Raw genomic sequence first — 15,125 nt, forward strand, 5'->3', positions numbered from 1 at the left:
AGCAGCTCTCGCTGCTGATGAATAGATTAGAATTACATTCACAAGAACATGTTGATGATAAAAGAAGCATTCATGAGGGATGGAAAAACAAGAGTTTTGTTACCTGTCCTGGGGCTCAAAACAAACTCTTTTATGAACACAAACACAACACACACACCAGACCAAAACCAAATATGTACACACATAAGCACTTGCTGTATGCACACACTCCCGCTCATAAACACACACATATTTTTTTTAACAGCCTGTATCACCCAAGGCAGCGGGCAATGAGTTTCATTTTGTGTGTCCAGAAGCAAGTTTTCCATTAGACCTGATGTAATGTCCACACTATAATGGACCTGAAGAAATACTGCATTAAGACACAGTGGTTTATGTACACAGGCTAGACAGGGGCAAAATGTTCCTCTGCCCTGTAATGGCATGGCTAACGATGATTTCTTTTCTTCCTTGTCTGTGTATGTGTTTCTTTCTCTTCTTCTTTCTTTCTCTTCCTATATCTGTGTCGCTCTCTGGCATTTTCGGTGTATTTGTGTGCGTGTGTAGATCTTTATCGGCGAGGTGTCCATGTACGTGATGAAATCAACGAGGGAAGCTCTCCTGGCCCAGGAGAAAACCATTGTGACAGGAGACTGTTGTTACCTCAACCCACTTATCCGCCGCGTCATACGCTTCATAGGTAAGGACTTTTTCGTGCCAAATAAGTCAAACTGCCCGACGCTCCTTCATGTGGATGGCACCAGGTAGTAGCTGACAACTCAAGACACGCATTACATCGCGCTCACACACACACACACATCAAAAATGTTCTGTGTGTCCTTTCACATGGGCGCAAAACCAAGACTTTTATTTTCAATTTTATCGTAGCACATTTCTTACATGGCAAGTGTTGTGGAATTTCCAGAAACACCATGTTGTGGTAAGATGAGACAAAAGGAAAACTTGGACGACATCAAGTTCTAGGTCACAGGTCAGGGGACGAGAATATTCGGCCGGACTCTAATAAGCAAACCTGTCCATGAATGAACATTTGTGTGTGTCTCTACAGACTAAGGGAGTCTAGGCAGCTGCATGCTAAGGGAATGTTTGGTTCCAGGACTGTCTCCTTTTGGAGGTCGGTGGAAACAGGATAAAGGGGCCTGACACACTTTAGCATACATCCCAGAGACAGATAGACTCAACTAAGTTTTAGGATAGCATCTTTTGCTTTGGGGCCATCGATATCTGGGCATAACAAACTTGACAGCTTGAGCGAGAGATATATACATCTGGCGGAGACACAGGAACCTCAGACTTGGGGACGGCACGACACGATAACACATTGTGGGTAAACTATACTGTCTGCCTTAATTTCTCCTCCTTAAAGTTCAATACATGTTTCTCTATGAGTCATCAAAGTCTCCCAAAACCAGTGATGGATCTAGAAAATGTTACATAGGGTGGCAAAGGGGTAGCGAGAGATCTTGGCAGGGTGGCAGGGGAAGACGGTACCATTTATATGGAAGGAGAACATAAACATACTATATGGTCCAGGGGTAACTGCAGGCCTCTTCCTCCCTGTCATCTTCATCTGTCTCGTCGTGATCACTCTCTGCCTCTGTCCCTCTCTCTGAATCTGCAGCCTCCTCTTCATCCCCCACAGTCAATTCTTCCTTTCCCTCTTCTCCTTCACTTATTTCTGCATCTCCTTCTGTGGTCTTCTCCTGCTCTGACATTAAGGCGCTGCTTTTGACTGTCTTCTGTTCAGTTTCAAAACTCTGGTTATCCTTGTATTACATTACACTGTAGGGCCCTGTAGCTAATAAGTAGCCTAACAAACAAAATCAGAAGATATTTATTACACTTATGCACACAACAGTTATGTTTAGACTAGCCTTCTAAATCCCATTGTATTTGTGGTTTTCCCAGTTTGACAGTAAAGGATGTCACCTGGTTTAATTTGTGCAGCCTTATTGCCGTGATATGTGAGAGGAAGTGGATTTTAACTAATCACATACAAATGATCGGCCTCAGCAAGCACTGTGTAGTGTGTTGTAACATAACGTCACCAAAATGGCGACCCTCTGTAAACGTTATGAATTCAAACATGCCAGTTTGTAATAATTTGTATTATGCTGTTCTTGTCTTTACTAAAATGTAAACTAATCAAAGGGCAGAATGCTCTTACAATTCACGAGGGAGCGATTTGACTTTTGGCTAACGTAACAGACGTGCATTTTCTGCTGCTGACTCGCCCTTTAGCATACATTACATTTATTACAAATGTAACTTTAAGTTAAACGTGTGTTTAGACTTCACCTGGGGAAAGTGACTTCACCTTCAGGGGCTCAGGGGGGGGGGGGGCAGCTCAGTCGCTCCAGTCTTTGCTGGACCTGCTGGATGCAGGGCCACCGCACCGCAGCAGACTCGCTGTGTGCGAGCCAGACTGTGTGAACGCCGCTCTGCACGTTTGATGCAGGGACGTAGCTAAGCATTTGAGGGGCAGGAGGCTAAGATTACATCTACAATTTTTATTTATTATTAATTAATATAAATAAATTGTTTGTTTCAATGTCTTAAGAAGCTTGTGGACATAGTGGCAGTTTGTTTTTACAAGCACAGTTTTTTGAACACCAAAGTTAGGGGGGGCAGCTGGGGGAGGAGGGCAAGGCCCTACAGTGGGGGGGTCAGCTGCCCCCCCCCCCCTTGCCCCCTGTAGACCCACCCCTGCCCGAAACCTTCATGTATCTTGAAGTCAAGTTGCTCCTGAACATTTCTATAACAGCAGGTTTGTATCTTATGGTATACATGGACTATTCCGGGTAAAACCCAAAAAACTGTTGTTGAATAATGTTTGGATGTGCTGGTAAAATAGTTTTAAAAAGCAGTCTGAAGGATCATTTTCCTGATTTGAATCATTTCACTCAGTTCAGTACAAAGATTCACACTCACTGACTGTGTAGTTTGTTTTGTTTTGTATTTTATAGCTAAGTGGTCACATTATTATTTAAATGCACATCCCTATGCACTCCAGTGATCACATCAGCATTCATAGTGCAGTGACATTAAGGCGCTGCTTTTGACTGTCTTCTGTTCAGTTTCATTTAGTAGAACACTATATAAACACTGCTTATAAGGTTAATAGCTCAGTAAAAAATGCAGCTGCAGCATCAGGATTGTTTCTGTGGCTTTCACAGTCTTTCAGTAAGCTTTTTTACCAGGAAGCAATGGCTGCTGTATATCATGACTAAGCTGACAGTTGAATGTGGGTGCTGTCAGTCACCTGTGAGGGGAGCTCCAATGCAAAAAGCTACCAATTCGAACAGTAACCCTGATGATTCAGAGCTTGAGGATTCTGGTATTTAGGATTAGCTTGTTCATGTTCGGAACACCTCTGGCACCATGTAGAAAGGACAAATGTATCCTACTAAGGACAAAAGAGGGTGAGCCTCCAACAGGGAATGCAAGCAAAATACCAACAAATAGGGTCATCAAGACATCAGCAACCTGTGAATAACATGATATATGATAGGATCATCCATTTCTCTGTTGTGTCAGAGACAGGTCAATGCACAGTGGAGGATGAAATGAGAAGATGAGGTTTCCAAGGATGGCAGCAGCTTCCTCTAGCCAAACATGCAAACCTGAGGTCGGCCATATTAATTCAGTTTTACATCAGCAGATTTTCATACTCCGTGTTTTGTTACTAGAAAATAAAGTACATAACGCACATGCCTGTAGCACACACCTGACACTAGAAATAGTGACCTTATGGTATCTTTGGAGCTAATATGTTTTATTTGCTGCTGCTCTGAGGAGTTGATGCTGGGAATTAGGGCAGTGGTGTAGCGTTAAATGATGATGCATGTCAAGATGATGTGTGTGTGTGTGTGTGTGTGTGCCCTTGAGTGTATTCAGTAGGCAATAGACTTGGCTTAAATGATCAATGGGCTGCAGTTAGCCAACAGTTGCAAACACCTCAGCATTGTTCGAGTGTGAATACAATGACATTATATGTTACGTTATAGGGAAATAAATACTTAATAAGCATGCACATGTATATCAATGAAAAGATATTAAGCTGTTCTGTATTCCTTCTGAGTTTACACTTTAACATCCATGCATCCATCTATCCATAATCTGTAACCGCTAATCATCAGAGGGTCGTGGGTGGCTGGAGCCAATCCCAACTGACATTGGGCAAGAGGTGGAGGTACACCAATTATTGACACTTTTGACGTTAAAAAACCCCCAAAAACAAACGTTTTTTTGTCCCTTATTTCAACGCTTTTTAAATTCATGGTCAATAAACCTAATTTTGAGTTAAAACAAAGCAGAAATTATGAATTATTTTGACTAATAGTTAAGATCAGAGGATGTTGAGTGGATCACAGACTGGTATGCCAAAGTATAGTCAGGATACTGTTTTGAAACCATTTAATAGTTTTTTTCAAATGCTATAAAATTCAATAAAACACCCAAAATGCAATGAAAGTAATCATTAATTTTTTACCTGTGAAGAACATTGTATGGGTTCCATACAACGTACATCCATGCATCCATGTTATTTTTGGGAAATTTGGTTGAAATAAACCCATATTTCTAATATAAAAACTTTTGAAAACAGGTCAAATGTGACCCGAGGACAACACAAGGGTTGATCTTAGGTAGGTAAACTTGCTGGTTGAGTCATTTTTTTTTCTTCTTTTTCTCCAGTTTAAATACAGCAAACTGACCTGACTGAACGGATTTCAGTAATTCTTCATTGAGGGCAGCCAATTGGGATCAAGTCCAGCTGTGATGCATTTACTGCAGCCTCTCTGAAACTGCATTAGCCACTGAAACAAAATTGAATTTAAACATCTTGTGTAAATCCTACATAGGCAAGGCAATATATAAAGTATTGTCTTTCTTACAGTAGGGCTGCTTTGCTTTCGCCGCTATTAAAGGTAAGGTTTGCAACCTCTCATACCTGTGTCACGCCTCATAAAGGGCTTACAAGACATCTAGCTACGACCTTTGAGTATATTTCTTTTACAGCCACTTTGCCACAAAGCTTTAGTAGAACTGGGCAAACTGACAGACTCTCTGCTATCTGTTCCAGTAAATGAGGTCGTCTGCTGGACTTTCCTGGCGTAATCAGAACTGTATTGTTCATTTTTTAAATAATATCCCTTCAACTTATAAAACACTCATCAGAAATTCATTAGGCAATTCGAATGATTTATATTTCCGTCTGCTCCCGAACAATCTCTCAAATTTGTAGGATCACTGAGGCTTTTAGTTTCCCGCTCTCTTGCTCCCTCCCTCCCGTCTCCTCTCCTCTCATCCTAATCCCCCCCTCTCTATTTCCCTCAATGATGCCCTTCACACAATTCAGCCCTCTGCAGCCCCCCCCTGGATGAGAATACAAAGCAGAGTAATTTCATGGCTAAGCAGGCCAGATAATCAGTAGTCATATTTCACAGCAAAAGAAATGCAGACGCAGACATTGGTCAGGGTTGGTGGGCTGAAAGTGTCACTGCAATCATTCATATGAGATGCTATTTTTTTCCCAGTGTGTTTATGTTTCTTTTCTCTGCCAGTGGTCCATTCTTCTTTACTTCACTATTAACTTAATTGTATTCCAATGTTTCTGTAACGTAAAATAAGACATAACAAAAATCAATACAATTTGCATGCAAACTTCCACAGTAGAATTCCTTTCAGCGAATAATGTTAACATTAGATTTTCTGGAGTTTAGCTCTGCCTAATGACAGTTGGGTGCTTAAGTGCCAGCGCTGGGAGCCAAATAGTCACAGGCCAATTTAACCCCGGATACAAGGTGATTACACCATGACGTAAGGGCGGAAGTGTGTGTTAAGCTCTTAAGGCTTTGGGTTATGTGTTTATGTGTTAATGTTGCTCTGCTGTGGGTTTTTATGTGCTATAAATTCTCATTGTGTGTCTGTGTGCCCCAGGTGTGTTTGCATTCGGTCTTTTCGCCACAGACATCTTCGTCAACGCGGGCCAGGTGGTGACGGGAGGGCTCTCGCCCTACTTCCTGTCTGTCTGCAAGCCCAACTACACCGGCACGGAGTGCCGTTTTAATCACCAGTTTATCGTCAACGGCAACATCTGTACCGGGAACCCTGTTGTTGTGGAGAACGCACGCCGGTCATTCCCATCCAAGGACGCTTCGCTGAGTGTTTACTCTGCTGTTTACCTGACGGTATACAAACTATTTTCTTAAGCACAAGCCATATGTTTTTTTTACTTTCTGTTTGCATTTGTTGTTCTGGGACATTTTCTGATTTTATTCAACACAATGTGAGCACAGTTGATTACAAATCAATGTCAAGTGTACATGTACTCATTTGGGACTGAACTTGGTGAGAACTAATTTTGGAATAATGAAGAAAACACCCAAACAATCACAGATGAATGGATCTTTTTAGCCTGGACTGATTAAAGAACACTAGAATTGTAATTTTTAAAAAAGGCTTTGAAAAGGTTTGGATTATTTGCTGTAAAAATGTGCTACATAACACATCCATATTTGATAGAGGAATTGGCATGAGGGACTTCATTTTTCTTGAAAGTGTGTAGAGGAATGTCTCACAAAAGCGGAGGCTCATGCATTTTTAGAAAATTGGCTGGAGGAACACATGAAGAATGGCTTTTTTGAAAAGCTGCGGTTTGATATCGGAGTGACGGAGGGGCTCAGCTGCTGAAAAGGGAAAGGAGAGTGAGCATAGGTGCAGATGTTATCAGCAGGAGCAAGAGGAATACAAGGACAAGTTGTTGATGAAAAGAGGATTTGATATGCACAGCTCCACGGTCTGATGTGGGAGGGGGTAAAAGTTTGAGAAGTGAGAACAATATCTGAAGGAAGAATGTGTGTTTTAAAATGCTGACAGTCTTCCCACAACTTTCCCTCACAGTAAGAGGTTCCCCTATTATGTTAATCTTTTATGCCTTGTGAAAAAAACTATTTCACTCATATGATGTAAGTTTTTGACATCTTTCTTTAACCATTTTGTTGTGCAATGGAGGCTTTGTGCTCTCATGAAATGGTACAATATTTGTGGGAACACCTCTAGTTGCTCTGCATGAGATTGCTTCTGTTCTTGTCTACTGAAAGAGAGGAACAGGGCTCTTTTTAAACCTTTAGGACACAGTAAAGAAAATATATATAGTTTTTCATGTTCGAAGTCTAATTTTATTTGCCCTCTGTCCTCCTTTCTAGATGTACATCACCAGCACCATCAAGACCAAGTCCAGTCGCCTGGCCAAGCCTGTGCTCTGTCTGGGCACACTCTGTTCGGCCTTCCTCACCGGCCTTAACCGAGTCTCAGAGTACCGAAACCACTGTTCGGACGTAGTGGCCGGATTTTTACTGGGATCAGCCGTCGCTCTGTTTCTGGTGAGGACGATGGAAGAGTGAAATGCTTGGGGAAGTGTCGGAGTGGTGATTAGAAAAGAAGAAGAGTGAAGAGATGATGATTATTCTGAGGTGGATTCTGGTCATGACTTATTTTCAAATTACAGTATAGTAATAGTCTTTTTTTTTTTTAGCTGCATTTTGGAACTGACTCAAACCAGTAATTAAATGATAAATTTAGGCTGCAGCCATTACCAAAGCCCATAACATGGTTTTGATGCCATTTTGGAAAATGATGTCCTAAAATGTTTATACACAGCAGATTTGTTAATATTCATTTGTATTGATCTTCAGTGACATCAATACACGTCTGTAGAGGCCACATGGTGTATGTGAAAGTTAGCTCTGCAGCAATGCAGTCACGCACTGTCTTCCTAAACACTAATTTGGTAAAGAATCAGTTTGTCAAGAGGTGATAGAGGGAGAGGATGTGAAACGGGATGAAGCATGGTTTATACTGAGCTTGAAGGAGGTTCAGATGCAGGTGAGTTAGGATAAAGGGGGAAAGGCAAGGATGCACTGGTTTAATGGTGGAAAGAGGAGAAGAGAAGAAAGGAGAGAAAATACTGAGGTGGCACCTGGATTTCTACTGAGATCAGCAGTCGCTCGGGTTTTGAAAGAGCTCCGTGAGGAAGGGAAGGGGAAGGCAGAAGGGTGAGAAGAAAGTTGAGGGAAACTAGTTTTAAACTAGTTTTAAATGGGGGTTGTTGTTCAGAGATGATGGATGGAACCAGTTAAAGGAACCAGATTTGATTAAGTTCTGGTGTTGTACTCTTGGCAAGGTAAAGGAATATTGTTATGTTAAAGAGATCTTGATGTGCATCATTGAAACAAATGTCATGACAAGGTATACATTGGGCAGACTGGACAAAACAAAAACAAAGGACAATGTACCTGTCCTTCGGTCTTTAATGTAAAACCAGGTCAGACTCCTGTTAAGTGTTGTCAAACAGCCTGGCCTCCCCTGAAAATTTAAATCCTTCAGTCAGCATTGAATTGTACGCTGTACAAGTGTTTAAATGCAGGGTAGTGATTACAAGTTGTTTTGGGGCTTGAAGCGGAAAAGCCCATTGAGGAGAACTGAAGGTGAAGTGAAACCCCCACAAATATAAAAAAGATGAATTTAACAGTCTCAAAGGCTTCATTACATGTTAATTGCTGCTGGGCCCGAGACTTTAAAGCAGGACGTGGTGTGTAAGAGAGGGGAGGGAGGAGGAGGAATGGAGGGAAGACTGAGGATGTATTCATAGGGAAACTCTTTAGATGTTCTGAGGCTGATGGGAATGTCATATGTTCTGCATGTATTTCGTCATAAACCAAAATATTGGTTAAACAAAATGTTGACCTGATGATGCACTAGACAGAAAGTAAAGGCACCACCAATGTTATTACAGTTCAATCTGAGGGGAACATGAATTAGATGGTAGTCCTGTTCGCTCATAACCACAAATCAGCCTTATGGTGGCATCAGACCCAGTGCTTGTTGGGATATTTCAGTGTGGACCAAAATGGTGGGCTGAGCGATTGAGAGACAGACATTGCCATTTATAGAGCCATGGCTAAACATTTTAATTTTAGTTTTGCTATGTGACAAAGTAGAAATATTTAACTTTTTATTTTTTTGCTGTAGATAATGAGTTGCAATAAATATGGAAAAAAGTGCCTGTACACCACTGCACCTTAAACTGATTGTACGCCTGGCCTGAGTATTACATGTTTGTCAAGACATAGTACTTTAGGCGTGAAAAATGATGTTAGGAATGGATGAGAGTTGGATTATAATTTACAGACAGCTCTTGTGAGGAGCGATTGAAATACTTGGGTTTTTTTCAAAGGGTGAGCATAACCAGGGCAAATTAAACCCAGAGAAGATGATGTTAATGTACGGATTACAGAGTTTTCTGGGCAAATTGTTAATTTTTAATGGGGGGGGTGGGACCCAGTTTGTTATGTTTGTTATGTTTACCCATATTGCAAACCACCCCATGAACAACTCTTTTTGTTCTGTATTTTTTTTTAAATTTAGTCCAAAGAGGTCAAAGCTCCAGCAACACTTATATTACTAGTAGGAACAGCATTATGGTAAACCGCATATCAGCTTGTGGTCTTCATCAGGGTCATCCCCCCTTAAATCGTCTACTGGTAGCCACCATACCTGCTCTTGTCTTTGTTGTTGTGTTGTGGACTTGCAAGGAAGCTAAAAGCCAGTGATGTGTTTTGGTCAACCTGCCACCTAAACTTCGTTATATCGTTGTCTGACCCCTCAATGTAATGAGAATAAAGCCACTTTGAACTTTAAAGCAGCTTGTCCTTGGACCATGAGGAGTAGGAACCACAGCAGCCCACTCTTTAGGGTATTAGCTTTCAATGATTGAGCTATAAAAATTGACATACATTGAGTTGGTGAACTCCAGGGAAAGACCGACACAAGAAAGTCAATCACCTCAGCAGCCTTTGAACCTACTCATTTCCAGCTTATCAGCAAACTGGGGGGGGGGGGGCTTCCTTTCCCCTACACATTGACCTATTGGTCCTGGTGAAGCCTATCAAGGTCTTGTCATCTGAAAAGTGAGGCCATTTGATGGACTGCTATCTGGAGTGAAATTAATTGGTACAAAGAGAGTAGAAACCAGGTATAACTCAAATCCCCGTGCTATCCGTGCTGACAGCAAGGAGATCTGAATGGACTCATCAAACAGCAACTGCCTTTGGTGTTACAAGAGGTTTGTCCTCTGCCAGCTGATTGAGGGATCAGTGTTAAGCACTTGGCAGTGGAGTTCCAGGATGATGTTGGAGACAGAGGTGTCCACTTGATCCAAGACAAAGTAGAGGCACATGCTGACCACCTGCCAGGTCTGATAGAAGCAAAGCCCTTTGGAATTTAAAATGTCTTACAAACTACACCTAACATTCAAGGCTTCTAAGGTATGTAGAATATCTATATGAAAGCAATATTTGACATATTTTTACAATATTGTTACAACACGCAGATGTGAGAACCAAAAACATAAGTTGTGTGTCAGTCAATCTGGACCAAGATTTCTTGGGACAAAAATTAGAGCCTTTGGCAAGAGAATATGCAAGTTTTATTCAAAATCTCAAATGAGATTTTTCAACATTTTCATGGCAAAAAGATTTCACTATGCTCACCTGAGACAATATATGGCAGCTTGGCTGAGCCTGTCTTAGCATGGATGAAAGGCACAAAAATGGAAAGAAAGCAGCCTTCCTCGGTCTTTCAGTTGAGTGAAAACAAGAAAGTGGAAACCATACTGAAATGAATTTGAAACAAGGAGGATAGTTGTAGATACAAAGATGTTTTTATCCAAGGTGAAGTGCTTGGTTTGGGAGTACTAGAGAAGCACTGTCCATGAACTTCCACAAACACGGAAACCTTAAGCATCCTCCAGCATTAAATCGCCTTGCTTCATTTTTCTTCTATGCCACTGCCTAAGGGCATGTTTGGCCTAAGGGCCTGTGGGGGGGGGGGGGACTCCCCTTAACCAGTCCATGCAGGAGTACAGAAATATGGCAACCTTGGTTGTGTCTCTATTGTTAAAAGACCCTAACAAAAAAATGTCTAAGAATTTTATTAACAGACATGTAAATGAAGAAACAAGGCGTCGGTTAACTGTGCTGGGCGTGATGCCACGCCACAAAGATGAACCCGCCGGAGCAGCTCCGTTCACTGCATTAAACTATGGCTGCATTTTGTAGACTCATACAATGTTTGATTGAGCTTTTACAACCCTTGTAAACTTTATATTAAAGTGATAACTGTTGCAAAGTTAAAAAAAATATGATCACATCTCCAAAAAACTTATGGGTGCTCTTACATCTAATTGGAGTCTTATATCGCAGTGGCACATGGGCCGGCAATCTGATTTAAGGTACAACTAATCTCATTTTAATATGGACATTAAGTGATGTCTTTTAACGATGGTAGGACTCTGATGCTCCATTATACTACTTATAATACTACTTTGTCTGATTAGGAAGTTAAAATGTGTCTTCAGGGACTAGATGCTTATACACACCCTTGTATTTAGGAGGTGGTGAGATTATTGGACAGCCTGCAGTGCACTGCGAGTGTTGATATTATTTGGTGTATGGAATCTCTGTCAAGGCATACATTTTAACCATGCTAGTGGCACGGCTCTAGGGTTCACACTGTCAGTCTGTCGGTCCACCGCTTCCCTCTGGACTAGAACATCTCAGCAACTATTAGATTAATTGGCAAGACTGTTTCATTCTTGGTTCCCAGACGATGAAGCCTATAAGGACTTTAGTGATCTCCTGACTTTTCCACTCATGCCACGTCAAGTTGAGTTTTGTGGGTTTGAGTGAACTGTTGAATGGATTACACTGAAATTATTTGGTACAGTCTTTTGATTTGGTCGGTGGTCTTTCAACTTTTCATTTTACCATCAGGTAAAAAGTTTTCCCCAATTCTTTGCTTTGCCCAATTCTTTCTTTTACCTTCAAGACTAATGACATTCCCATCAGCCTCAGCTTTCCTTTTTTAGTGCCAATTACCAAATGATAGCACGCTAACAAGCTTAACTAAAACAACAAGGTACGCATTATAACTACATCGGTAGGCTATGTTAGCATTGTCATTGTTAGCATGTTGATATTGGCATTTAGCTGAAAGCACTGCTGTGCCAAAGTAGACTCTTGTTATAACATTACAATGATTTATAAATGTGTATTTGGACAGGTTTTTTTTATTAAGTTTAGGAAATAATATTTTTTGAGTTTAAATGAACAACTTTAATAAACTCATGGGTTTATTAAACTTAATTTCAAATGATCTAATGTATAAACCTTACGTGGACCCAGCCTGGTTTGATGAAAAAAGTCATAATACCAGTCACAACATCAGAATGTCACTGCTGAAGCTAACTTCTCCGTTCTAAGAATGAATCCTTGATGTTTCAGTTCTATGTCGGCCTGTATCATTATTAATCTACCTTGCTATTAATGTTGAACTGTCCTCACACCTTACAGGGTATATGTGTTGTGAACAACTTCAAAGGCGTCCACAGTGCAGCAGCCAAACAGAAAACGGAAGACTACCGTGGTCTGCCTCTGATGACTTTCCCCCGTGTAGAGAGCCCTCTGGAGACCCTCAGTGCACAGGTACCTAAAAACACTTAACCTGGATTCCCAAAATCCTAATCTCTGTGATGCACATTCTCTTTCCAAATGAATTGACAGAGCTCCCTTGAGACCGTGAGCTTAATACAAAAATCAACCTTTAGAATTAAGTCTACTGTAATTTGCTGTTCCTGTAATGTGTTGTAATTTACGCTCATGTCCTGCTTCAATTAGTAATATCCTATATTTCCCAGAATTCCCATTAATCAACTAACGACAGAGTTTACAGTCACGTATTTGGTTGACCATGTGTTCTTTCTTTCTTTCTTTCTTTCTTTCTTTCTTTCTTTCTACACAAAGCAATGACACATGTTCAGAAGAACATATAGGCATGATATTTTGCACTACACCCCTGTCCTCCTTCCCAAACGCACAGAACCACACACAAAACCTCACACAGAGCACTCCTGATACTCTCTGACAATTATTTCCTCTACCTCTTCATTTCCACCCCTTTTCTCTCTCCTGTCTCCTTTTCTGTTACTCTTTTTTTTTATCTCTTTCAATCCTTATACCTCTTCCTCCATCCCTCCCTCCTCCCACGTTCATTTTCAGAACCACTCTGCATCGATGACGGAGGTCACATGACTAAGGGGGCAGCACCGGGTCACGTTTGCGTCTCCACAGCACTTCCAGACACAATGACGAGGACGCATGCCACGTGGCTCCGAATGCTTAACAAAAAACACTGCTGATATATCTGTTTAATTCACCTGAGGGACAAAATACACCATGTTTCTAATGGTTCTCATCTAGTTGGGCTATGCTCAATTCAACCTGCACACCTATCGCATCAGCGGCAAAAATATCACAAGGCAAACTTAAGCACAGATTGTTTTTCCAGATACTGGAAAACCATTTGAAACATAGGGCATTTTTCTCTCCAAGGTGCGCTGGTTTGTAGTTAGACGACGGTGTTTTGTACATTTTGTATGAGCGTGAGCTGTAGCCTATCCTGACAGTGTTAAACCTGCGCACTTCCTGTCAGCTGACTCACTGTTTTACATTACATCCTCCGTCGGGTGACTTGCCTTGTCGATCACCACATCTATTCCCCGTCAGTCTGAAAAATCTGCTATGGAAAAAATATTGATGTTGTTGTTCTGTGATGTTTGTCATTTGTACAGAAAAAAAGACTTCCTTCTTTTTATTATCTCTCTCTGTGCATTAATTGACCGTGTCAGGTCATATTTTGTAAAGATTTTTGTCAATCTGTATGACTATTATGATCCATTTGGACCTGTTTGCCTGCTGTGTAAACCTGGATATGTTTTGGTATCAGTATAGGTGTTTTGGGGAACAAACTCTCTCCCCTTTGGAGGAAACGACAAGGAAGAGTCAGTGAAGTCCTCCGAGTTAGAAAATGGGGTTTGGCACTTGCAGTGTCATGTTATCAGTCACAATGAAAAAGAAATAGATTGATTGGAATTCTCACTATGAGTTTGTGTGTTTTACCCCTGTTTCCTGATTCACTGTGATGTTAATAATAGGAATTCCTTTACAGAGATGTCCAGTGGGGCTAGCCTGGTATGGTATGGCTGCACAATTAAAAACTGAAATGCCAATGGAAGACATCCTTATGAAATACATGGAAAAAAGACGGAAAAAAAAGACAGAAATGCTCTTTGGTATGAAAGTGAGTGACTTACTGAAGGCTTGGCTAGCCCTTTGAATGGAAACCAGGCTAATGACTCCTGCTTCACATTTCCTCCTTGAGGCACCCCTCCCCCTCCCCGACCCACCAGTGTGATGCGATGTTGTGACTTCATTTCCCATTGGAAGATACGCCCAGCATGAAGAGAGAAGTCAAGATGTTTTATAGATATTCATGATTTCAATTATACTCATTATCATTGTGATTATAAACGTCTTTTACTTTAAGAACACAAAAAAAGCATTTAATTTGAAATGCTACATTTATTTTTTTTTTCTCTTTGTTTGTCCACAAATTAAATAGTCAGTGGCAAAAATGAGTTCTTCTGTCTTTTTCATTACATGTCAGAATGCTGAAATGAGATGGTACCTTTCTTTTTCTTATCATAACAAATTATGGCTAAAGACAAGGAGGATAACAGGTTTGAAATATAGAAACAATAGCCCTTTTCCTCTCCTATTTCAATTATTTTCAACAGAAATACAAAAGAACTGAGGCGGAGAGCAGAAATCCATCTTGACAGTCAGTCAGCCTTACCAAGTTACCTTGCTGGAAGAAGTGGGAAACCTGTCTGTCCTTGTGTTTGTTTGAATATTTAGAAATTTGTTTTCTTAACTTTCTTTTTGTGGTGCCTCGCACACAGCCCTCCAGTAATTATTTTGCTGAATACAAATCCCACTTCCTTTGCTGCTCACTTAAATCATGGCTCATGTACAGCCTAAAGGTATGGTCACATTATACATTATCACATTTGCCCCGCATTTAGCCCTGGAAAAAGATGTGACGTCATGCCGTAATAAATAAATATTAAGCAGAGTAAACACAAATTTAAAAAGTCTGTGAGCCGCTTGTAGTCTAGTAGTGTAATAGTGTGTTAAGAGAACCAGGGGTGTCGGACTGGGGGTGGA

General features: G+C 40.9%; 1 protein-coding gene across 2 annotated transcripts in view; it reads left to right on the forward strand.

Annotated features, from left to right (window-relative positions):
* plppr1 (phospholipid phosphatase related 1) overlaps window positions 1-14,522 on the forward strand; it is a 62,630-nt gene extending 48,108 nt beyond the window's left edge. The window contains exons 4-8 of one of the 2 annotated variants that reach the window (XM_078271349.1): window positions 547-679; window positions 5,941-6,191; window positions 7,209-7,385; window positions 12,414-12,545; window positions 12,864-14,522. In XM_078271349.1, the coding sequence (XP_078127475.1) occupies window positions 547-679; window positions 5,941-6,191; window positions 7,209-7,385; window positions 12,414-12,545; window positions 12,864-12,869 (699 nt within the window). In that variant the 3' untranslated portion in view covers window positions 12,870-14,522. The remainder of the gene's footprint in view (window positions 1-546; window positions 680-5,940; window positions 6,192-7,208; window positions 7,386-12,413; window positions 12,546-12,863) is intronic. The other variant, XM_078271348.1, reaches the window with a different exon arrangement.
* Window positions 14,523-15,125: the final 603 nt, after the last annotated feature.

Source organism: Sander vitreus, chromosome 16 (genome assembly GCF_031162955.1).
Source record: "Sander vitreus isolate 19-12246 chromosome 16, sanVit1, whole genome shotgun sequence".
In the NCBI taxonomy this organism is placed as follows: domain Eukaryota; kingdom Metazoa; phylum Chordata; class Actinopteri; order Perciformes; family Percidae; genus Sander; species Sander vitreus.